Here is a 24550-nt window from a genome sequence, read left to right as displayed (position 1 = left end):
AGCGCCTCTACTTATATTCTGCTGGTGAGTAATTCAGTTCCCCTTATTGCCCCACCTAGATGCAGGGGAATTTGGGAATGGAATCCCTAGCTCAGTGACAGTTCTCCTAATGAAAGTAAGTCATACATTTACATGGACAATTAACCATCCCTAAAGTAGTAATCTTTAAGGGCGTTGGGGGAAAGGATGTGTTAAATTCACTTACTAATTAACTCATGTTATAGATGGTGTCTTCCTCACCTCACACCTGTCTTCTCTTTGGCTTTTTGCCCAGGCCTCTCGGACTTGCTCCTCTCAGACACATCTTCCTTCATTATATGATGTATCACTGTTGTAAGGCTCTCGTATATAACAGATCCTACCTCAGTGCTTTAAAATAAAGGATGGTAATTGGGGCACAGACAAGAAACTAATTTGAATTAAATGCTAGATGACACTGCTCTGGAATGTATTTACTATTTTTCACCACAAGGGTTTTCTTTCGTGCTCATTTCTCACTGGGTTCCAAATAGCCAGCCGTCTATCTGTTAGGCCTCTCCTTCCTCTGGACACTCACATCTCTTCATCCAGAACTTTCAGTATGTCCTTGGGGAGATCTCAAGGTGCCAGGGGATGATTCCAAAAGTCAAAAGTAGTTCCTTATGCAGAAGTATTTAACTCTTGTTTGTTTATTTAACTCTCTCAAGGGCACTTGCCTATAATCTCCGAATAGTCAATTATAGCCCCCCCAACAAAGAAACAGTTCATATAACTTTACATTGTCTAACTGTTTTGAAATTATAGCTAGCCTTTTAGAGACATGCATTCAGCAAATATTCCTTTAGCTCTTTTCAGATGTACAGCACTCTGCTGGGTCAAAAGGTTAAGTAAGGTTAGTGCTTACCCTTATGGGGCTCACAGTCTGGAAGAAAATAGGAACATGTAGGTCTCCTCTAGTGCTAATGCAGGGAGTCTGCCTTAGGTCCAAAGTACTGATGCTTCCTTGGTTTGTGAACTATTTTGAAAGGAAAAGTGAGGAGCTGTATGTGGGCTGTACTGTGCTAAACTGGCAGAGTCGAGACATTCTCCTGCCATTTTTTTCTCTGATAAATTTTTTCACTCTTCTCTGATACCTGCTTTACTTTTTGCAGACACTCTAGCTATTTTTTTTAAGCTATTTTTCAATACTCTCTATTTCTAACAGCATAGCTGATCCTTAAAAGCGATAAGGCAGTAGATCATGACATCTGGAAAGAATGAAGCACATGGCAAATGGCAGTCCACACAGGCAGGAAGTTAGGTTAAGGGATACTGGATCGTGCCCTAAATGCCCGTAGGAAAGGTGTCTGTGAGCCGACAGTGCGGAGATTCACCCAGGGTTAAAATGGTGTAGCCCCGTAAGTTCAGAATACCTTGGTTTGTGAAGACATAGAATTGGAGAGGCCTGTCCTAAGTGTCTATCTAGCAAGGGTGCACCCATTTATATCTCCATTCTCAGAAGAATCGGATGCTGACCCTATTACTAATGGAGATTCAGTACGATGAGCAGGACCATTTCCTGTGCCATCACCCATCTGTCCTGGACTTCCACGGCAGCTTCTATCAGCTTGTTTTCTTGTGCTCCTAAGTAACTTGGCCTTCCTTTTTTCTTTTAACAAAAGTCATATCTGATCATGCTATTCCACTGCTTAAAATCCTTAAGTGATTTCTGATTTTTCTTTTCTGTTTTGTTTTTTGTTTTATTTTGTTTTAGTTTATTGGTACATTTCAGGTATATAAGTACAATTACATTCATCATTGGGCTGTTATACCTTTACATGACAGGTCTTGGTTCTCATTTTTTCCCCGTGCCCCTGCCCCTGCCCTCCCTTCATCCCCTCCTCCCTTCCCTATTTACAAAGACTTTGTTTACATTTTTTTCCTTTTGTCATATTTTTTCTTGTCCCTTATTTTCTTTCTCCTACCCTTCCCACTTCCCCTACACCTAGCCCTTTTTCAGGTATATAAGTACAATTACATTCATCATTGGGCTGTTATACCTTTACATGACAGGTCTTGGTTCTCATTTTTTCCCCGTGCCCCTGCCCCTGCCCTCCCTTCATCCCCTCCTCCCTTCCCTATTTACAAAGACTTTGTTTACATTTTTTTCCTTTTGTCATATTTTTTCTTGTCCCTTATTTTCTTTCTCCTACCCTTCCCACTTCCCCTACACCTTTAGCCCTTTTCTTCCTATTTCACATTATCAGTTATACAATTTGGATCTTATTTACACTTTTAGTTTTTCACACTAGAGAAACTATTTGGTATTTACACATGTGTGTCTTTGCCTGCAGTATTTATACTCGAATGCTCTACACTCTCCTTGACAAGGGCTAAGATGTTCCTGAGGCCAGGAACCATGAGAATCTGCAAATAGAGGCCCAGCTCCTACCACTGGTGGGAATGGAGATGTTTGCTATAAGGAAATATAGATAAGACAAAATACAGTGTCTAGCAAATTGTCTTCTCATCTTTATTAAGGACATAACTTATTTCTCATTTAAGAACAGGAAGGTTTCCAGTAGAACTTGATGTGATGATGGAAATGTTTTATATCTGTGCTGTCCGATATAGCCACAAGAGCTATTGAATATGATATTTGATATAATGAGAAATTTAATTTTATATTTATATATATAAAGTTAATTTAAATTTAGCCACATATGACTAATGACTATTATACTAGAGATAATAATAGGACTATTACTAGCATGAACTAATATAAGAAACTACAAATTTCAAAAGCAGTATGGTGTGGTTTTAAATTCTAGAAGTAGTCATTTACATTACTATTGGCCTCTAATATGTAAATTTATCAGCAATCTGTTACCTAGTGCCTGCACTGACACTGATGAATATCATCCAGGTACATTCTGCTGAAGGGATTGGAATGTACTGTCTCATGTTTCTATCCATACAAGTTGTTCTTTATTGGTGGCATTTCTTTCTTTATATGAGCTACACAAAATATAAAGCATTATACAAATGTAGATCATTATCTTTGTAATACAACCTTATATGCTTTCTCACTCCCCCTTGTCCTGAACAGAACTTTTCTACTGTTTTTCCTCCCTCTCTTCTCTATTTTCAATTCTTTTCTAACCTCAAAACTGAGACTCACCAGTGTCCTTTAACAAGTTCCTTTTGTTTTGCATATCAGTTTCTTTTTCTTTGTGCCTACTGACAAAGGCTGTTCTATCAGTTCAGTTCAATAAAAAAAGAATAACAAAGTGAAATGGACCCCCCAAAAGTTTAGATTTAAATCATTAACGTGCATGCACAGAAAATTTCTGAATTGATGGTACCCCCCAGAGGCCAATTAATACATTTTGATGTACATAATAGATATATTACTTCATTATGGATTATATGAAGTATATGAGGCACAGTATTGGAATTTTCCTACTTATCACCTAGATAACATTATAGTTGCTTTTGATCCTTTCAAAGTGCCCATTTGACTGACTCTGGAATTCTTTGTGCTGCTCCTCTCCTATACAAAGCTTTCCATGGAATGAGAATGTGGGGTTAGATGGGGAAATTCTGAAATATGATAGTAAAGTGACATTTACAAAGAGATAGTCTATCCTGACTTCTTTTTCCCTAGTCTGAATAGCTCAGAACATGTGGGTCTAGGGGCTTTCATGCTAAATGTCTCCAGTTCATAAAAATCATGATTATTAATCAGACTACCATTAAATATTAACTTACTTTTGAGATAAATGTCACTTTAAATTTGGAATCCTAGCTTTTTCTAAATCTAAGGAGAGCATTTTCATTAGGCTTTATAGAAAGAGTGCACATAAAAAGCCTAAAGCTATTAAAAAGCTACTTCTTTAACTTGGCTTCAGGTTTAATTCAGACCCAGGAAAATACTTGCTTTCCAGTACAATAAATGTAGTCTGTAATCATATTTACTAAAGTAGAAGTAATAGTGTTCTCTGTTTTAAATCTAAGGAGCCATTTTCTTCAAGTGTTTTTTAACATTTGGAACACAGTACCTCATAGGTAGCGGTTGCTTAACAAATACTTGTTGAATGAGTTAACACATTTACTTCAAACTCAAAGTGTTTTTAAAATTTTATGCTGTAATTCCCACAAATTAAGATTATACTCCAGAAAACCTCACAAATTAAAACATTGGTCTCATTTGCTGAAATTTTATATTACCCCCCTCTTCTTTTGAAACAGTATGTTTAAATCAGATAGAAAGCTTAAACTAGGTGCTAAATAAATATTCAGATCTATATTATCCAGACCTAAAGAACACATGCTAAAAATACAACTCCAAGCCAGGCATGGTGGTGCACACCTTTAATCCCAGCACTCTAGAGGCTAAGACATGAGGATTGTTGTGAGTTCAAGACCAGCCTGGGCTACATAGTGAGTTCCAGGTCAGTCTCAACTATATAGTGAGACCCTGTCTCAAAAAAACAAACAACCAAACAAAAAATACAACTCCAAAAATTTCTGTAATAGTCTTTGTAGTAGTCCTTGGGATTTCTCAAGTGCAATGGTACTTTATACAATTTTATCTTCTTTGTATTTTGTATACAGTCATGGCCAAGAAACATGTTTTGTTAGAAAAGAATAATGGGACTAAACCTGTATTTCTTATTTATATGTTGTGCTCTTTTCTATTCTATTACCAGAATAGTAGAAACTATAGATATACAGTGTAGCTGGAAATCATCAATGATTAGATTCAACTTGTTAGTATTTATAGTTTTAGCTGGGTATGAGATAGATTACTCTTCCCATTTTTTTCTCTTTCACTGTTTTGATTTTATGTTCATTTTTATGCTCTGAGGTAATGAAGTCTAATAAAAAGAATTTGGGCTCAGTAGCCTTGGCTACTGAATAAATCCTAGAAAGATTAAGTCCACTGATGTTCACCCAATTAGAGTGGACCCCTTCCAAATACAGTGACTTTATTTTTAACATTTAAAAAATATTTATGAGAGTTCATCATAAATCTTAATATTAACACTAATAGTTTTACTTCTGAAATTTACATACTAAAATAGGTTCAATTTTTAAAATTTACAATTATAATGTTATAATGTAAAAACATGCCAGTCTTACTTTCTCTATCCATAAAAACATTGTAACATTATAGAGTCTATACATGCTAGAAGTTGGGAGTAGTAGAAATTGTGTGCTACCCTCTCCTTCTGTACCATGCTAAGGGAGTACCACTCAATATTGATTCTGTATTTCCATTTATTTATCATTCTGAAACGTTTAGACTCCTGCCATTTCTGGAAAGTTCGTAATGGCTAATAAAGGGAAATATGTGGTGGGGTTTAGATAATGCTAAGTTGGAATCCTGGTGTCAACATTTACCAACTGTGTCGTTGAGGACAAGAAGTTGGGTTTTCTGAGCCTCAATGTATCCATAAATAAAAGATCCAAAAACCTACCCCAAGGTGATCTGAGAAATAATGAAAAATCTTATTATTATGAGAAATAAATGGAATGGGTACAATGACTGCATAAAATAATTACTCAGATTTTGGTAGATGATGAAAATTATAATCATTAACAAAATTTCACAAAGCAAATGAAATCAACTGTGGCTGTCCTCCAGATACAAATCCAAGAATATCCCTACCTTCTTGGAACTGTAAATCCTCCTTATGGATATTTTGATCATAAGGAGAAATAAAATCCAAATTGTATATCTGAATCCCATTGCAGTAGTTTATTTGACAGTGACACCCTCTTACATTATAATCCTGCTCTACATGAGACTTGCAAAGATGAAGAGTGTTTTAAAGAACACCATATAAATTTAGGAAAATCAACTTTTTCCTTAAATAAAAATAAAATAAATTGACAATAAGAAGAATTGAAAAAAGAAAACAATTCCACAGTTTCACCAGCCTTAACCACATTACTCCTTTCAATGGGAACCCTAGCTAACATTTATTTATGAGTGTTCTCTCCCTTGGACCAAAGTAAATTTCCCTATTATACTGTTGCAGCCATAATTTTTGTGATGTTTTTCCACACTTTTTCAAATTATTTATTTCAAGACTGTATCATCTGGTACAAATTACATGAACTCTGGGCTTCAGTCAGTCCATCTGTGGTCTCTATTTTTCACATTTTTATTTTAGAAACTGTTCATGGAAATTGATGAGTTCATTTTCCTCATCAGATGCTTTGATATTATCTTATCAAATTGTGCTAAACTGTGTTATTGGCAGTAAATTTAACATCTCAAGATTCATAGATGCCAGTGGGCCATCTTATCCATCTGCCTTATGTTCATACCATTAATTATATAATATTGTTATAGATCCCTAGCTTTCTGCACAACATAGACACATGGTAGAATTAAGAGAGGGAGTAGTGGCAAGGGGAGGGATATTTATATAGTGCCACACAGATGGGTGCTTGAAAATGCTGTTTAATGATCCTCACTGATGACAAGGGTGGATGGGAAATAGTATTGACAAGCAACAGTGGTGCCTACAGCTGAGGGAACAACTTCCCTATTCTACTTAATAATAAAAATATCAAGCAGCTGTTATTTGTAATAATTTCTGATATTTAAATCGGTTCCATTAATACTATTGAATTGTTACAAACTGTTTTCATGCTAAATCTAAAAACACATCATTTCAAATATATTCTTTCAGAAAGAAAGCATATGGCCACTTATATATTATACACTGGGAAAGATATTCTACCCTAGACCTTAAATGATTTTTTCCAAATCAAATACTTTTCTGCATCTTTCCACTATTAAAGGGTTATTCCTTTGAGTCTTTATGTGGCAATACATCAAATTATTAAAAAATGATCATTGTAGGGCCAGGAATTTAGCTCAGTGGTTTTGTGGCCTGCCTTGCAAGTGCAAGGACCAGAGTTCAATCCCCGGTACCAAAAAAAAACCCAAAAAATGATCATTGTTAAAGAGGATAGGCTTATCTTTTGAAAAATATGAGTCAGTAACTTTGACACTTTCTTTTATTTTTCCTTATTCTTGTATTCATGATTTTTTTTTTCCTGGCTGGAATATCTTTCCTACAAGTGCATGAGTGTAAGCTGAAAAATAAAACATCCACTTTCATAAAACTTTAAAATTAAGAAATTAGTCAAAGAATTTTTTCCCATTTCTCATTTGTCCAGTAGGAAATGTAAATGAGTAATATTCACATGGAAATCTCATAGAACGTTAGCATCTGCATGACAGAAGGAACTTTGGAGGCCATCCTTCTTGTCCACCTCACTATGAGGTAAGAGTTTGTCCTATGCATCCATGACCAGTGGTCACCTGGGGTCCCGATGAACATTGCCACGTAGTGGGCCCAATATTTCCTGAAATAGCACATTCTATTATTGATCAGCTTATTAGAGAGTAATTGTTAGAGTCTTAGTTATTTATAATTTATTCTCTACCTAGTTCTGGAAAGTCTAGCTTGCTTTTTGAACCCAGACCTTGTTAGAACTGGCAAATCAATATCAGCAGAATTCTTAAGTAAATTGAGTTACTATAATAAACTATTTTTAATGTTAAATCAAAACAGTTGATCAAAACAAAACAAAAAATCCCCTAAGCGCGCACACACACACACACACACACACACACACACATGATAATCATGGTTGAAATTCATCATTTACTCATTTATTCATTCTTTTGGTGGTCTACAACCATTTGTTAAGCACTCTCATTAGATGACATACTAACTAGGTAGTTAAGATGCAAATATAGTAAGAGATGTCTGTCACTTTTAAGTAACTCAAGGTCAAAGTAGTGTATTCAGTTATAAACTCATAAGGTACCTTCCTCTCTATTGCAGTATTATCTATTAATTGTAGTTAGGTGCTTATGTATTTGTTTGTAGAGTACTGTCTATCTACACAAGAATGTAATTTCCATGACAGTGGACTGTGCCATAAGCACACCAGGGCTTCATAAATATCTGAGGCTAAGAAATAATTCTAACTAAATAGCAGTGATACAAGCAAATCATTATAATAAATAAAACAAACTGCTAACTCATTGAGGTAGGGGAGATTAATTCTTCTTGGAGGAGGTATTTACTTTTGACCTTGAATAATGGTTTCTCAGAGAATATGGAAAAAAGCATTTCATACATGGAAATCATATTGGATTTGGGAGTGGCAGGTAATATGAAATGCCTGGAATGAAGAAAAATGATTTATAAATAAATACAATCTATGAATCTGATCATTTACTTTTCAGTCAAATAATATTTGTTGTATGGCACTTAGGATACAAGAATTAAGAAGATCAGACATGATCACTGACCTCAAGGAGCTTGGAGAGCATGGGTATTAGTCAAATAATTAAAGTAATCATCCCAACAAATATGAAATTTAGTGTGACAAGTGCTGCTATGGGTGAAAGATTGTAAAGCTAAGATTATTGGATATTTAGGCCAAAGGGAGGTAAGACATGATCCTTAAATTAGTGTCTGAAGGTGAAGATGAGAAAGAAAGATGAGTACCTCTGTGTGGTAGAGGAAGATGTTTCATTAAAACAACGAAAGAAGATTCTAGAACCTACTAGAGGGAGACCAGGAGGCAGCAAGATACATGATAGAAGGACAGAGATAAGCAGAGTTCATGTGTCCTTTCTTTGTCCTGAGAGCTGGGGAGACATGGAAATATCTTTTACAGGAAGTGACCCTGACCTGCTCGTGTGGGCCTGGTGTGCAGAACCAGTAGGAGAGGTCCAGGGCAGATGGAGACAGTAATCATTAAAGCTAGTGCCAGGGAAGCAGAGGTAAGGAGAAGTTCTGTGGGATGTATCTCCCTTTATGAGCACAAGCTTCCTCACTGCAGCCATTACCCTTCACTGAAATGAACAATCTGTAGGAGATAACACAGCACAGCTTGGTGTAGTCTGAATCAATATTTTGACGGGGGAGACAGAGAAATAAAAGCTTTTTAAAATTTTGGAAGGTGAAAATCAAAGAATAATGAAGTAGGGTGTGATGGAAAGAGACTTGTCTAGACGTGTACGCATCTGGTTCTAGTTCAAGCTCAGGGACTACCAAGTGATAGCACTTAAGTCACGTGACCTCTTTGGACCTCAGTGTTGAACGGTGTAAATAAGAAATTGGACCAGATCATAACCAAGCTCCCTTCTGCCTGGTTTTGTGATTTCAGTCTCAAAACATGGGAGTGAGTAAAGCATGGTGCAATATTGTAGCCAGGCCAAGTGTAATGCCTCATCATGTCGTCTCTCTAGAAGGCTATGGCAGGAGGATCACAATTCAAGCCCAGCCCAGACAACTTAGTGACTTAGCAAGACTCAAAAAAAAAAAAAAAAAACAATGAGTTTGCTTGTAGCTCAGTGCAAAGGCCATAGTTTCTATCTCAAAACTACTTCTCAGTATTTGAGCTTTTAAGAGAGCCATATTATCTCTCCTGTATTGGATTATGGAGAAATAGAGACAAGAATATAATTTGGAGTTATATTTTTCCTACTAAATAGAGTCCAACTGAGGCATGTCCCTTGTGCAAGAATCTTACTCGTAAACATTCCAGACTGATCGTTACATCATCTAAGACCTTAAATTGCTAGAATAAACTTAGTAAAATGTTTAACTCATCCAAATTTCATGGAAATTTTTATTTTATTTTATAGCAGCTACATCTGCCTTATGCTAAACATCTAAATGGAATATGTAATTTAATTCAGTTACTCAAATAGCAGATGATATTAACCATGTAGGGCACGTGGTAGCGCAGAAGTTGGTGAGTCTTTTATTTTTGAGGTATTACAGCAGTCTATTGTTTATCATTCCTTTCAGTAGTATCAAGAGTTCCTCTGTCAATTGTCTTGTGCCTTTTTCTTATCACCTTTCCTTTTTATCACATTTACTCCATTGTGACTCTGGGAAGACTTTGCAAGAGGAGACATTTAAGAGAACACATTTCAGTCCCCAACAAAAAAGGGCAGCCTCATACTCATAATAGAAAATCCACTAGCTAAATGGCTGGATGCTCATATAAATTGAGCTCTTTTTTGCATATGTTTTAAAACATTGAGATTTTCAGTCATGACTGTACTTTTTAGTTTATAAAAGATCTAAGATGCTTTATAACTCAGTATTTCATTTTAAAAATAAATAATTTTAGTCAATTATTATAAAATGTTCTAAAAAATGTCTAATATACTCTCTAGTAGTAGTAAATTTGTGTGTGGGGCTAATTGTTTAATTCTTTATTCTGATGAAGAAAATTGTATCTAAATAGAATATAAATTTAGCGACATCTATGATATTAAAAGATGCTCATATTACATATTCTTGTTACTTGTCTTTTCCTCTTCTTGTTGCAACACAATGCTTCCTTTGACCACTGAAAGCAAAGCTTTTAGGATTTCATTTGAGTGTATCTAAAAAAAGCATCGGTTATATCAAGGATAAAAGTCCTGGGTTTTTTTTTAAACTAAGGAGTAAATAGTTGTGCTACAATTGAGGGACATATTGACATTAACAGTGTTTGATTGCAGAAAAGAAATGCTACCATTTACCTTTCTGAGGATGAGAGCAATATTTTTGTTAATACTAGAACTTGACATTGAAAACCAGTAGACAATATGAAATTCATGAATATTTCTAAATCCTAAAGCAATTCAGGTATGTTCAATTTCTTAGAATAGCTGAAAGTTTCCAGGAACTTTCTTTAAAATATTGTACCTATATAATACATTTTATTTGTTTTAGCCTGTTATAACTTCATTGTTCTTCATTAGTATGTTTTGGAGCTGCTTTTTCAAATTTGAGGTGTTGAAAACATTGATTAGATTGTAGCTGGTAGTTGTGATTTCTTTGTCTTCCTATGTCTACTGCAAATCTCTGCAACTCTCTGAAACAGAAGTAGCTGCTATAAAAATTTGCTACTGAATATCATACTTGAAAAGTTAAGAAAATGCTATAGAGCAATACCCAGAGTGATGTGAACTTAGTCTCAGAGCAGCTTGTTTGCAAATGCCTGTTCAGTGTGTACTACCAACCCTAAAATGAAACACTAAACATCACTTAGACCTTTAGGAAAACTGGCTTTTTATCGTCACAGGATTGCACACTAAGGAAGTGTCAAGTGTATGACATAATGCTAGTATTTTTGAGACTACAGTAAAAAAAAATCACCTCCCCCCCAAAAAACTCAGAGCCTGAAGCTGTAATTAAGATGCTATGATCAGAAAGTTGTGTTTGTCAGGTTTGGCCCTGAATGGGTGGCAGCATAATTCCACGCTGCTGGTAGAGAAGCAGGGTGCAGCTGTGCAAAATTCAAATGTTTGTTGTTGTTTATTGTATAAAGAATCACTTTTGTCTCTAACAGAATAAAGAAGGAATGTTTAGTACATTTGTACTGCCAAATGATTTGTTGCAGGCTTGACTTTCAATTATGCCAGTGAGGTGAAGTAAATCAACCAACTGGCAAGAGAAAATAGCCACTAAGGTTTCACTCATGACATAAATACATGCTTTTGGTTCGTGACTGACCATATGTGTATATAAATTCTAACCAGCTGCATAACATCCACGCAGTTTAAGCATTTGAGTATTAAATTTTTTATTATACTTACATACTAAATTGAATTATATGATTAATTCTTATGGGGTAAAATGATTATGATAGACATAATTTCACTTATAAAATTATATGTGCAAAAATGTAGCATTGTATACACTTTCATTACTAAAATTAAAAACATAAATTTTGCGAACAGTCTGGAGTGGTAAGACACAATACCTAACCTAGAGAGAACCGACGGATTCATTGTTAAAAGTAAAAATTAATATGGCATAAAAGAACATAGATTAAAAGTGAAAAGTTAAAGTATAAGAAAATCAACTAAACACTAAAAAGAAATGAAAATTGTATAATGTTCTGAAGGTAGGCTTCAAGCCATGATAAAAATTAAAGGGCTCTTGAAGTGAAATATAAAAATCACTTTATTTTTTCTCATTGAGTTTATTGGTACATTCTAGGTATACAGTACAATTACATTCATTGTTGATATCTTGTACCTTTACATGACAGGTCTTGGTTCTCATTTTTTCCCCTTATCCTTGCCCATTTCCCCTCCCTTACCCATTTCCAAATACTTTATTTCCATTTTTTTCATTTTCTCATTTTTTTTTCCTTTTCCCTCATTACCTTTCTCCAACCCTTCCCATTTTCCCTACACCTTTAGCCCCTTTCTTCCTATTTCACATTGTCAATTATATTCCACCTCACTCCACAAAGAATAGCTGCTATCAAGAAATCAACCAATAACAAATGTTGGCGAGGTTGTGGGAAGAAATGAACCTTTCTCCATTGTTGGTGGGAGTACAGACTGGTGCAACCACTATGGAAATCAATATGGAAACACCTCAAAGAACTAGGATTAGAGGTTCCATTTGACCCAGCCATCCCTCTGCTGGGTATCTATCCAAAAGAATTAAAAGAATCATATCACAGTGATATATGCACACCTATGTTTGTAGTAGCACAGTTTGTAATAGCTAAAACTTGGAAACAGCCCATTTGTCCATCAGTTGGAAACTGGATAAAGAAAGATGTGGCTTTTCTATAAAATGGAATACTACTCAGTCATAAAGAGTGAGAAATTAGTCATTCATAGGAAAATGGGTGCATATTGAGGATATACTCCTCTTTTTTTATTTTGTTTTGTTTTGTTTTTGTTTTTTGAGACAGGATCTCACTATGTAGTTGAGAGTGAACTGGAACTCACTATGTAGCCCAGGTTGGTCTCGAACTCACAGCAATCCTCCTGCCTCAGCCTTTTGAGTTCTGGGATTACTGGTGTGTGCCACCATGCCCGGCTTGAGGATATACTCCTATGTGAAATAAATAAGTCACACATGTATAAATACGAAATAGTTTCTCTGGTGTAAAAAACTGTAATGGTACATAAGATCCTAATGATATAATTGAAAATCACTTTTTTTTAAAGAAACAAGACAAAAGATCCCCAGTGCCAAAAAAAAAGAAAAAAGAAGCACGAAAAATGCTTTCACTGACAGGAAGGTAATACACGTTTATGTCTATGTAAAATAAGGGTGGTGATTGGAGGGGATAGGGAGGTAAAAGCCACCTCATCACAATAGGAAGCAAAAGTTTATCCAATGTTACAAGAAATCAAAGGATTGTAGACATGGAAAGGTGACTATTTAATGGGTGAGGAAAATGAAGTCCAGTCAGAAATGTGAAAGGGATAAAGAAGTTTAACTGAACTGTACCAGGTATCTGGAATTTTACACAACTTCCCGTAAAACAAACAAACAAACAAACCAACAACAACAACAATAAAACTGTCATGCTTAATGCACATCTGTGGCCCCATTTACTTGTGAGTCTGAGGAATGGGGATTGCTTCAGCCCAAGGGTTTGAGACTGATCTAGACAGCAAAGTGAGACCACCTCTCAAAAAATAAAAATAAAAAGTAATTGTTGGGGCTGAGTGTAGCTCAGTGGTAGAGAAGGTGCTTCTTACCAAGCAAGGGGTCCTGGGTTCAATCTACAACAACAACAACACACACACACACACACACACACACACACGCACACACAATATCTTGTTTTAGATATCTTTCTCTTTTGGAGGACATATTTTCAGCTCAGGAAGATTTTATTTTCAGATAGGATATAGGATATAGAAAACTTTGTGAAGTATGTACAAGCTTAGAAATACATAATCTGGTTTTGTGGTTCATGTAAGAGGTTTTAAAGATGGAAAGATCTATAGGACAGAATGGGAAGAGAAGAAATGGCATAGAAGAAAGATATACAGTGTGCAGGGTAAGAGAGATGGGAAAGTATGAAAAATCCACAGAGGAAGAAAGAAGAGGGAGAATAACAAGTGGGCAGAGAGAAAGCCTCAGTTCCAATGGCGCAGTTGGTTCATCCAGGATTATGCTCCACAGTTCAGCTGAATTATTGTTCTATTCTGAAAGCTCAATTATAACTTTCTGAACACTATTCACAGCTTTTCAACTGCTCAAGAACTTACACCTTTGAACCTGCACTGTATACTGGTTAATATGCAGGATGCTATGCCAAGGGGAAAAAATTAAAATTTTAACCACAGTAACAAATAATAACAGTAGATCATTAAGTTATGGAAATCAAATTAACAGACCATTCTCTAAACCCACATTTCTCTATTCCTGGACACTGAAAGGGAACTAAATTTCAGTCTGTCTTTTATTGTGGGGTTTGTAATTAACACTGGATTTCCTATAATAGAAAGTTCTTGATCAGTGAAGAAGATATTGAAATTTAAATCTTATGACCTTTCTTCATGAGACACATACCCTATAAAAAGGAAAATCACTATATGTCATAGGTGCAAAATTATTTACAACAAATGGTGCCCTACCAGTGATTCTGACAGGGCATTTGCCTTTAATGATGACTTTTACAGGATAGCAAGTCACACTATGCCCTTGGCCATGAACATGAGATATTTTGATCATATTGGAATTAACTCTCTTTCTGGAAAACCTCATATCCAATATCATAATCAAGTAAAAAGCTGTTTACCTTCTTCACATTTGTACAATGCATGATAGTCCAAAAAAGTAAATTCACTTTGTGTTTATACCAAATTAAAAATGGGCTGGTCTTACTGTCTTATTCATGTGGACTAATCACATATCTGTATGGATTGTTGAGATAACAACGCACCTACAGTTAAGCTAGTTAGAGGAGACTAGACATTCAGATTTACCACTGGAATTGCCCATCTCTAATAATTTTATCTCTTTTGCCTGATCTTAATATTACTACTTAATTTTTAAAATATTTGCAGTTCACTGTCAACCTGAATGCAAAATTCAGACATGAGCATCAGTGACACCAAGATGTATGCTATGAGGTGCCTGTTATGTGTGGGTACAGTGCTCAGTAAAGAGCACTGATTCCAAACCTCATAAATATATAATCTGTCAGAGAAGGAGAAGAAATGCAGAAGGAAAAAATTAAAAAGCTAAAATTTACTTAATAGACACATAGCTTTTGTTCTTCATTATCTTTCAGTGGTTCAGTCTGCATAAACTCTCATTTAATTGTTGAAACACTACCTTTGAAGCAGATACTATGATCCCCATTTTGTAGATTAAGAAATTGAAGCTCTGAGAGTTTAAGTTACCCAATCATTATATCTCCTCTTCCTTTTTATAAAAATAGTCACTTTTTCATCTGTGAGGAAAGTGTACATGTATATTCCTAAAATATTCCTGTAACTATGTAGTTGGAAAAAAATCCCAATTCAAATATATTTACTGGCCATATTTAAAATACTTATATAGTCCATCTACATTTTTTCATAAACTTAACATATTCATTTGAGAGGATACTTGCCCTCCAGATGGAGAAATAAATTTAACTTTCAGGATAGAGAAACCAGAGGCATAGAGAAATTGGTGCACATTTTAAAAAGATTGCTAATTATAAGGACTTCTCAAATCTAAAAGTTCTTTCCTTTCATATAAGCCATTGACTTGTGAAATATGGTGTTTTACATTAAAGGTAGTGTTTTGGGTGAATTGCGTGAAGCTCATAATTTTCTGCAAAAGCATTTAAGATAACTTGGAAGATTCTTGCTGCTACAGATCAGAATAATAGATCAGCAGAGGAGTACTAAAGTAGTAATGTTTTAAATAATTAGCACACAGGAGAAAAAAATCTTTAAAGCAAAAGAACAGGAAGGTTCATACACGCTTTGATATACACTGTATACACATAGCATATAAACAGTTCATTTTAGGCACATAGTTCCAATGACTCCATTTATGCATTTTCTGGCCACATATATTTAAAGAATTGATTTGCTATTTAACATCTATTAAACACATAAAGCATTGTACTCCTTGATACAGTCTTGGTCCTCAAGAGCTTCCAGCATACTGTGGGAAAGATACTATTGCAGTGAGGTGGTGAGATAAAAGAGACATTCACAGACAGTTTTGTGCTCCCTGAGGGATACATCACTGAAGACTTTTGTGGAGAGAGTGAGGTGTGACCTGAGTGAAGAACAAGCAGCAGTTAGTCGAAAGGAAACTGAAGTGGATGTTCTTCTAGGACACGTGGTGAACAAGCCAGGCACTTGAAACAGTAATGTGTGCAGTATGGGTTTGTTGGTGTGCAGAAGTCTCCCCTTAATGAATGTGTTATATTTTCTGTGGTTTTAGTTATTCAAGGTCAAACAGGTCCAAAAAATTAGGAAGTTTCAGAAATTCATGAGTTAAATAATTTTTGTTATAGTATATTATTACATGTAATTGTGTTAATTATTGGTTATTGTTACTGTCTTACTGTGCCTAGTTTATAAATTAAACTATGTCATAGTTATGCATGTATAAGAAAGAACATAACGTTTGCAAGGTTCAACACTCCCTGCACTTTCAGGTCTCAGTGGTCTTCCTGATGGTCTTCCTTATCCTCTGAGGATAAAGGGGGATTACTATAGGATGAGGGCGAGGTGAAAGTAGAGAGGCAGGTAGAGAAGTAGCTCTAAGATAGCTAACTAGAATTTATAGTAAGATTTTATACTTCCAGTAACAATGAGTCTTCACAGCGTTTAAAGCACAAGAGTGGCAAGGTCAAATTTGTGTCTTACTAGACCACTTTAGCATCTGTGTAGAAAAGAGACTGCCAAAACCAGAGCTGGCTACGCAGTTAAGGGACTGTTGGGAGATGTAGCTGAAAGGTGCTGAGGGTGTAAATCAGTGCTTTGGATTGGAACTGGCTAACTTTGGTGGACTTTAAAAACTGTAATAGCACATAAGATCCTAAAGAGATAATTAATTGATCATGTGAAATAGGAAGAAAGGGCCTAAAGGTGTAGGGAAAGTGGGAAGGGTAGGGGAAGGTAATAAGGGAAAAGAAAAAAAATAAGAGAAAATGAAAAAAATGGAACTAAAGTGTTTGTAAAATGGGGAGAGGAGGAGGGAGTGAAAGGAGGGCAGGGACAAGGGGAAAAAATGAGAACAAAGACTTGTCATGTAGAGGTACAAGATCCCAACAATGAATGTAATTGTACTGTATACCTAGAATGTACCAATAAACTCAATTTTTTAAAAAAAGAATTGCTTAGGAGATATCATTGGTAAGACTTTGTGTTTATTTGGATGCCAATGGAATGAATCAGAATTTCTCTGACTTTGAGCCTGGGGTGGGAAAAGCCGTCAGTATGCTATGTAGAATGAACAGGAACTGACCAAGTTGGTTGGAAGGATGGTTAGTTAAACCATTCATCGGCGCATGTGTATCATTAGTCTGCAACTTGAGAAAGAGGTATGTGGTGACTTCTTGAGAATTGTCAACTTACAGGTACATGGGGCAGAATACACAGCTTCTGTGTAATAGTATGTCGTATTGCCTCCTCCAAACCCAACATCCTAACGCAAAGATAGATTCTGTCTCCAGAAAGTAAGCAGTCATTGATATTATACCTCCTGGTTTAACAGCAGAATGATCCTATAAAACAGGCAGTGCTCTAGGAAAAAATTCAAGTAACCAAAGAATGGTTGTTTTCTTCCAGGGGTCAGCGGACATGCCTGCCTCAGAGAAGTACGGCTGTAGCTGACCACGTTATCTTAAGGAGCCTGGCTCCGCAGCTTCGTCCAGTTCAAAATGGCAGAAAAGGCTCCCCCGGGTTTGAATAGGAAGACTTCAAGGTCGACACTTTCCCTCCCTCCGGAACCTGTGGACATCATCAGAAGCAAAACGTGTTCACGGAGAGTGAAGATCAATGTGGGGGGCCTCAACCATGAGGTGCTGTGGAGAACGCTGGACAGGCTGCCCAGGACGCGCCTGGGAAAGCTGCGGGACTGCAATACACATGAAAGCCTCCTGGAGGTGTGCGATGACTATAATCTCAATGAGAACGAATATTTCTTTGATCGACACCCCGGAGCCTTCACGTCCATTTTAAATTTCTACCGGACAGGGAAGCTGCACATGATGGAAGAAATGTGTGCGCTTTCTTTTGGCCAAGAGCTTGATTACTGGGGGATTGATGAGATCTACCTAGAGTCCTGCTGCCAAGCCCGATACCATCAGAAGAAAGAACAAATGAACGAAGAACTGAGGCGAGAGGCAGAGACCATGCGCGAGCGAGAGGGAGAAGAGTTTGATAATACCTGCTGCCCCGAGAAACGGAAGAAACTTTGGGACTTGCTGGAGAAACCCAACTCCTCAGTGGCTGCAAAGGTATGGAAATCATGGTAATTTCTGCATGCTATGAAGAAAAGGTTATTACCGACATTCCAGAGGGTATCGTTTTCTTCATTACTTTCCTAAGACACAACCAAACCGTGGCTGCACAGACGGTGAAAAATCCTTTCCAAGATCTAATTCAGTCAGATGTAGCCATTCTTCCTGCGTGATGCCATAAAGTGGCATTACGTTTGTAAATATAATTATCCGTAGGAACAGGCCCACACAACAAAATACAAAAGGGAGTTCTGGTGCCATATGGTGTGCTGACTGATGCTGATCTGGAGGGTGAGGAGAAAGCCCTAGCTCGATCAGGCAGTCTTACAGAAAAGCTGGGCCTGGGCACCAACTTGCATAAAGGGAAAGTGCAGCCATTAGAACAGGTGCTGCCTGGCGTGGTTTATGGAAGTTCAGGGAAAGAGAGGAAAGCATGCCTCTCTCCAGTGGCTCAGAGGGTTGGGAAACCATGAGCACAGCAGAGGGTAGTCTTATTCAGCTGTTGATAAGTAAAGTCAGTGTCCAAGATGCATCCATTTATCTCTCCTGAGATGTATTTTAACAATGATGTGTGTGATGGTTGATGCCTATTTTTTTAATATTTGAGCATTACCACATCCCAGAGTTCATAAAGAACTCTCTTGAATTGAAGGTAAATTCATATCTTCCCTTTGTGCCTATATATATATCTAAGTCTCGAACAAAATTTTTGGCCACAAATTTTAGGATTTAATTCAATCACATGATTGTTTATCTAATTTCTAGGTAAATTTCTAGTTTATCTAGAGCTTTGGGGGTTAGTGCAAACTGATCTTCATTCCATATAGTACTGTATTGCAGTATGAATGATAATTTAAGAAGTCATCTTTAGCTGCAGGAAGCTTATATGAATGTGTTTTTGCATAATAGAGGAAATGGTATGTAGAATGGAAAAGGAAAGAATGTCATTGTATGAATTCTTTTGATTACTTACAGTTTTTTTAATATCATTTTCCTTATAACAGTAATAGTTACGGAAATTCAATAGACCATCTGAACCTTTTAACAGGAAATTAAGAATCTGCATGATAATTCTGTACATAAATTATCATAGGATGCAGATGACTAAAAAGCTGCTTTTTGCATCGTTTGATGTTTGTTTTTGTTTCTGATTGATTACTAGAGGCATGTTGCTTTCAGGGCCAGGAGATGCACCTAAATGAAATAAAATGTCTTTCTCTTGTGCATAATGAAGAAATGTGTATATGTGGCAATGGAAGATTTCAACTAGGTTGTTTTGTAGTTATGAATCAATCCTTTTGTTTATATTTGTTTTGCTGGTATGAGAAGTAGATGTACAACATGTAGATTTTAGGGGGAAAGACTACTGCTTTTTCCCTATGTCAAGTATTGACTTATATATTTGAGTGCCTGCTGAAATTATGGAGTGAACTTCAAAAGTGAATGAGGTAGGCTAGATTTAAGAGAGTGTTATGGGTGTTAAAGTAACTTTTTTGAGATTTGAGGCAACTGAGGAATAAATCAGTCAGAAGTTCCAGAAGGACTTAACCAATGATGTAAAAATAAGCAGGAAAACCAAATAAAATTTGAAAGTTTAATGTGAATTATTTGTTCATAACAACATTAACATATATCTAAAGTCAAATACTGTCACAGAAAAATGTTTCAAATACATATGAATTTTTTTCTGATGAATGTTCAGTAAAACTGGAATAGGATCAATAACCAGATTTCCCAGGGTAGGATAATTTTTTGTGATTCATTTTGTTTTTTTTGTACTGGGGATCGAACTTGAAATCTTGTGCTTGCAAGGTTGGCAGTGGAACCACTGAGCTAAACCCCTAGCCCCCAGGCAGAATAATTATTTTTAATCTCTAAATTTTATAAGCACCAGCCATCCCATGATCCCTAATATTGATATTAGAGATATTGATATTGATAATGACCTACTCTAATATACCACTGTATAACCCTGTGCATCAGACAGATTATTTAAACTTGCTTCAAATTATGTATGTGTATATAGATAAGATTTCTGCCTACAAAAAGCAGCTGAGGAAACAGGTTTTGGAAATTTCTATGTCATTATCAATAGTTAATTTGTCTCCAATCCTTAATGAAGTTAAATCTTCATTACTTTAAGTAGATTCTTTATTACATTTTCAGAAAATATTTGTTTGTTTATTTAAATATCTACAATGTCCTCTTTCTTTGAATGGTGCAATGTTATGGAAAGTATTTTCCTTTTATTTTATAGTAGATTAGTGAAAATAGTTCTCATTTTTCTGAGGTTTGGGGCCTTTTAAATTTGTTCTCTATGATGTCTTATATAAACTACTACCTTTTTCTTCATGCTTCTCAAATCATAACTTGTTACTTTTTGGAGTAAATGTTGGAAAAGAGCATGCTAGTGCAGGTATGTGTGAATATAGTATTTTTTATAACTTAAAATAAGTTAGTTTATTACTGCTGCTATAGGGTGCTACTGCAGCCCTGACTGTGTACTTTACATTACGGGTACATTGGATTCTTACATATGCATAAAGCTCTTGTGTAAGAATATGTGGAACCTCTGTGTTCTTCCTTCCTGGCTTAGGAGGTGGAGTATCTGTAGAGGAAGATGTCTGTTTACTTTGCCTTTTCAAGGCTGCTTATTTAGTTTGGTTATTCGGTTGAACATATGTTGCACACGTGCTATACAGTGTACACATGAAAGCAGACACTTAGGAAGATATTTCATTCTACCCAGAATATTAAAAATACTCTGTTATCTTAAATAGGGATTGCATACCATTGATAATGCTTGTTTTTCTCTTTTGGTTTTTCTATATTTTCTGATATACTTATAATATTTCTGTAATAACGCATAAAAGGTTTTTTCTTTTCCCCAGTACTAGGGATAAAACTCAGGACCTTGTGCTTGCCAGGCAGGCCTGGTGCCACTGAGCTACATCCCTGGCTCATAAAAGTTATAAGATTATTTGCTAAATTCCTGATATGGAAGGAAAAACTTTTTCTATCAGCTATTTTACAAGTTAAATACCTACCTATTGATATAGCATATACTCAATAATTAGTTAAATAATAATTATACACCTGATGCCATGTGCATCCATTATAATTATTGTACAAAATTATTGCATAGCTTATTGATCTGTCATACTCTGTCCTCAAATATGACCCTGACAACAACAATAGAGTTGTAGAGAACTGCCTTCCTTGTGCCACAAAGAGAACCACTTTAATTGAATTTTCTGGTGCATTAATAACTGGGAGAACAAAAGCTAAAGCAAGGCTTAAGAATGTGGTATATTTGAAATGTCTATATTTGACAGATTAGCATTTGTATGCATACACAGAAGACTATGTAATATAATTGTATTTTACAAGCTCTGACAAGACGAATAGAAATTATTACTTCTTAGTTCTCAAGGGTATGGTATGATCCAGTAATGGAACACAAGTTCGTGTCTGTAAGATAGATTTTTGTCTTCTTTCAGTCCCATCAGCATTTCTTGGTGCTTATGTATACTCTCACACCAGCGGTTCAAATTTGAGGCTGTCGTTAATATGTGACTCAGCAACATGGGGAATTGCTGCGACAACACCATGAATTACCAAACATGAGGGATTGCTTGCTGTGGTATCTTTCACAGGACCATGAAAGGGCCAGGGGATGACTTGCCTGGCTGCCATTTCCTAGGCAGTGACTCGGAATTAGACTTGATCCTGCAGCTCCTCCAGGTCCCAGAGTACTTTATTCAGTCTCTCGATCAGAAACCACTTTTGTGTCTTTTCTTGGCCTCGTCCCAAAGAAATGCAGTAGCCATTTCCCTGTAAATATTGCATGCAGCAACATCAGCCTGAGAGGTGTTTAAAAGCTTTGAAGGGAAATGGGTCCTGTGGCATGTGGTAATCACAGACTTTGGATGAAAAGACAGTCAGCAGGTAGCACAGCTCACCTGAGAGACCCTGGAGGAACTAGGCTCACCAGTACCACACAGGCCCTCATTCTGAACATTGAAGGTCAAGGACTAAGGAAATCAGTGAGGTCCTTGGCATGTCCATGACTTAACCTGGCAGCATGAATGGGCAGAGTGTGAAGACAGTTCCTGACAGCAGACTGATCTTGGGGGCTGGGGTCGGGGTAGGTGGGGAAGCTAGACTGTAAGCAGCCCTTACAGCACCCCTTGCTGTGGTGAGAACTGCAGAAGGCAAAAATCTGTAGAAACACATTTTTGCTCATCAGAACCAAACAGCAAAAGCCCTCTATCACCCTTACCGGGCGGCATGTGGCATTGCATGGGACACTGTATGTTGTTACTGTGATGGGTTATATCTAGATGACCCCCCAAAACCTTGTAAATAAGTGACAGTTTGGGGAGATAAGTGGATTAGGGCACTGTTGAGTTTGTAACTAAAAGTGATCTTGGTAGGTGAAGCCTGGAAGGAGGAGATGGCTAACTGGGCCATGGACTGCCTTGATCTCTGTTTCCCACCACCACTCCATGAGCTATTTCTTCTTTGCCATGCCACCCTGCCTTGGAGCCAGCTGACTACAAAATGAAACCTCTATAACCTGTGAGCCAAAATAAACCTTTACTTCTTAGAGTTGTGGGTGCCAGTTATCGTGTCTTAGTGATAGAAAAGTGACTAAAACAGTCTCCTTCCTTCTCTATTTCCTCATTATTCTACAGCTACCTCTTCCTTTTACAATTTCCCCTTCCTTCTCTTTCTCTTTGTCTACCTTCTCTTCCTGCCATTGTCTCCATCCTCTCTTGCTCTTTCTCCTCCTTCTCCCCCCTTTTCTTCTCACTCTTTCTCTTTTCTTACTCATATTTTTAAGTATCAGTGAAGTTTTCCTTCATTCCTTCATTTTCCTGAATGGCTTCATTGCCTCCTCCTCCTCTACCTCATCTGCTCTTTCTCTCTATCTTCTTCTCCTACTTCTTCTGTACCCACTTCTATCCTTCATCCCCAGGAAATGGCTCTAGGTTAAGGAAAGAGCTTGATGGACTAGACAGATGTTTCTCAGTTTATTTTTATTACTAAACCTGAAGGAGAAAAATTAAGTTAAACTTAAATGCAAAGGAAAGAAGAGCTAAATACTAAATAATAAGAGAATAAGATATTGTGAGGCAGAGTAAAGATAAGAGGGCCACAAATGTTTGCAATATTTGTTTTTTAACTCCTTCCACTAGAACCAATAAATAGCATAGAGGTAAAGAGATGACCGTGTGCCCCTGCCTCATTCCTCCACACATCCGCATGACCATCATCATTGGTGGGCTTCAGCACAGCACTATGCAAGCTTGAGAAGGGACCAGGAGACTTCTGTCATCCCTGGATCAATGGGACACCTGGTGGTGGCAGAGGTATAGAGTCTAAACCTGGACCCCTCTCTCCCTGCAGAGCCAGGGGTCAAAGTCACCAGCTTCCCACAGTTGGGTTGCCCTGCTGATGATAACTCCTTAAGAACCACACCTGTCTTTCAGATTTAGAGTGTGAGCCATTGAAGCCATGGAAATATTACAGAAAAATAAATCAAAACAGAATAAAAATGCCTGTGAGCTGACCAAGGAGGAAGAATGCATAACATTCTCATTCTTTTTGTAGTATATGAATCAATTATTCTAATGCTTTGAATAAAAAGATATTGTAACAGATTTATAAATGGTCTTTTAGTTTAGGAGCAGCACCCCTTGCTTGTTGTGCTTGTAGGTGTATACATGGTCACATAGACAGCTCCAGCTAAACCCTCTGATTAGCTTTCTGACGCCTTCTTTTGTGATTAAAAAATGATAACCTTTAAAATTATAAATGGGCCCGAAAGGGAGAACTAATGCAATGTAAGTACACACAGAAATCTGCCTCAAGGTACCTGTGTATTGGGTACATCTCTTTCTTGTCTAGGATTGGCAGTGGGCTAATTGGCATGCCATTCTTAATGAATGTTTCAGTGTGGATTGTTAGCCTCTCTCCTTTTTTCTCCGTTTCTTCTTCTTCTAAGCTGTACCGATTAAGCTGTTTGTTGCTCCCTGGTAACAGTGCAGGAGTTCAGGGTGCTAACAGGGATAGAATTTAAAAGGATTTGGCTAGTCTGTGGAGGTTGAGTTTGGAGATTTATTTTTTCCCTTTTAAAAATATACCATCCATGCAGATGGAGAGACCAAAAGCATGGAAGAAATTAGGCATAGAAGAAAGAAATAGATAAGTTTCAAAACAAGATAGAGCCCAGTCTTGATTTTTCAAGAAGTTTTCTATCTCTCTTTAAAAGATTATTGGTTTCTGCTAACATTAAAGGAAAATA

The 24550-nt window shown here is 36.6% G+C and overlaps 1 protein-coding gene across 1 annotated transcript in view; it reads left to right on the top strand.

The window, feature by feature from the left end:
- The window catches only part of Kcnb2 (potassium voltage-gated channel subfamily B member 2), a 461074-nt gene that overhangs the window by 8548 nt on the left and 427976 nt on the right, over positions 1-24550 (top strand). The window contains exon 2 of the mRNA XM_010622436.3: positions 17567-18237. Coding sequence (XP_010620738.1) covers positions 17659-18237 — 579 coding nt within the window. The 5' untranslated portion in view covers positions 17567-17658. The remainder of the gene's footprint in view (positions 1-17566; positions 18238-24550) is intronic.

The sequence above is a fragment of the Fukomys damarensis genome, unplaced genomic scaffold, assembly GCF_012274545.1.
Source record: "Fukomys damarensis isolate Sample0158 unplaced genomic scaffold, DMR_v1.0_HiC HiC_scaffold_5, whole genome shotgun sequence".
NCBI classification, from domain to species: domain Eukaryota; kingdom Metazoa; phylum Chordata; class Mammalia; order Rodentia; family Bathyergidae; genus Fukomys; species Fukomys damarensis.
The sequence above is the reverse complement of the archived record's forward strand: the minus strand, read 5'-3'. Positions and strand labels throughout refer to the sequence as shown.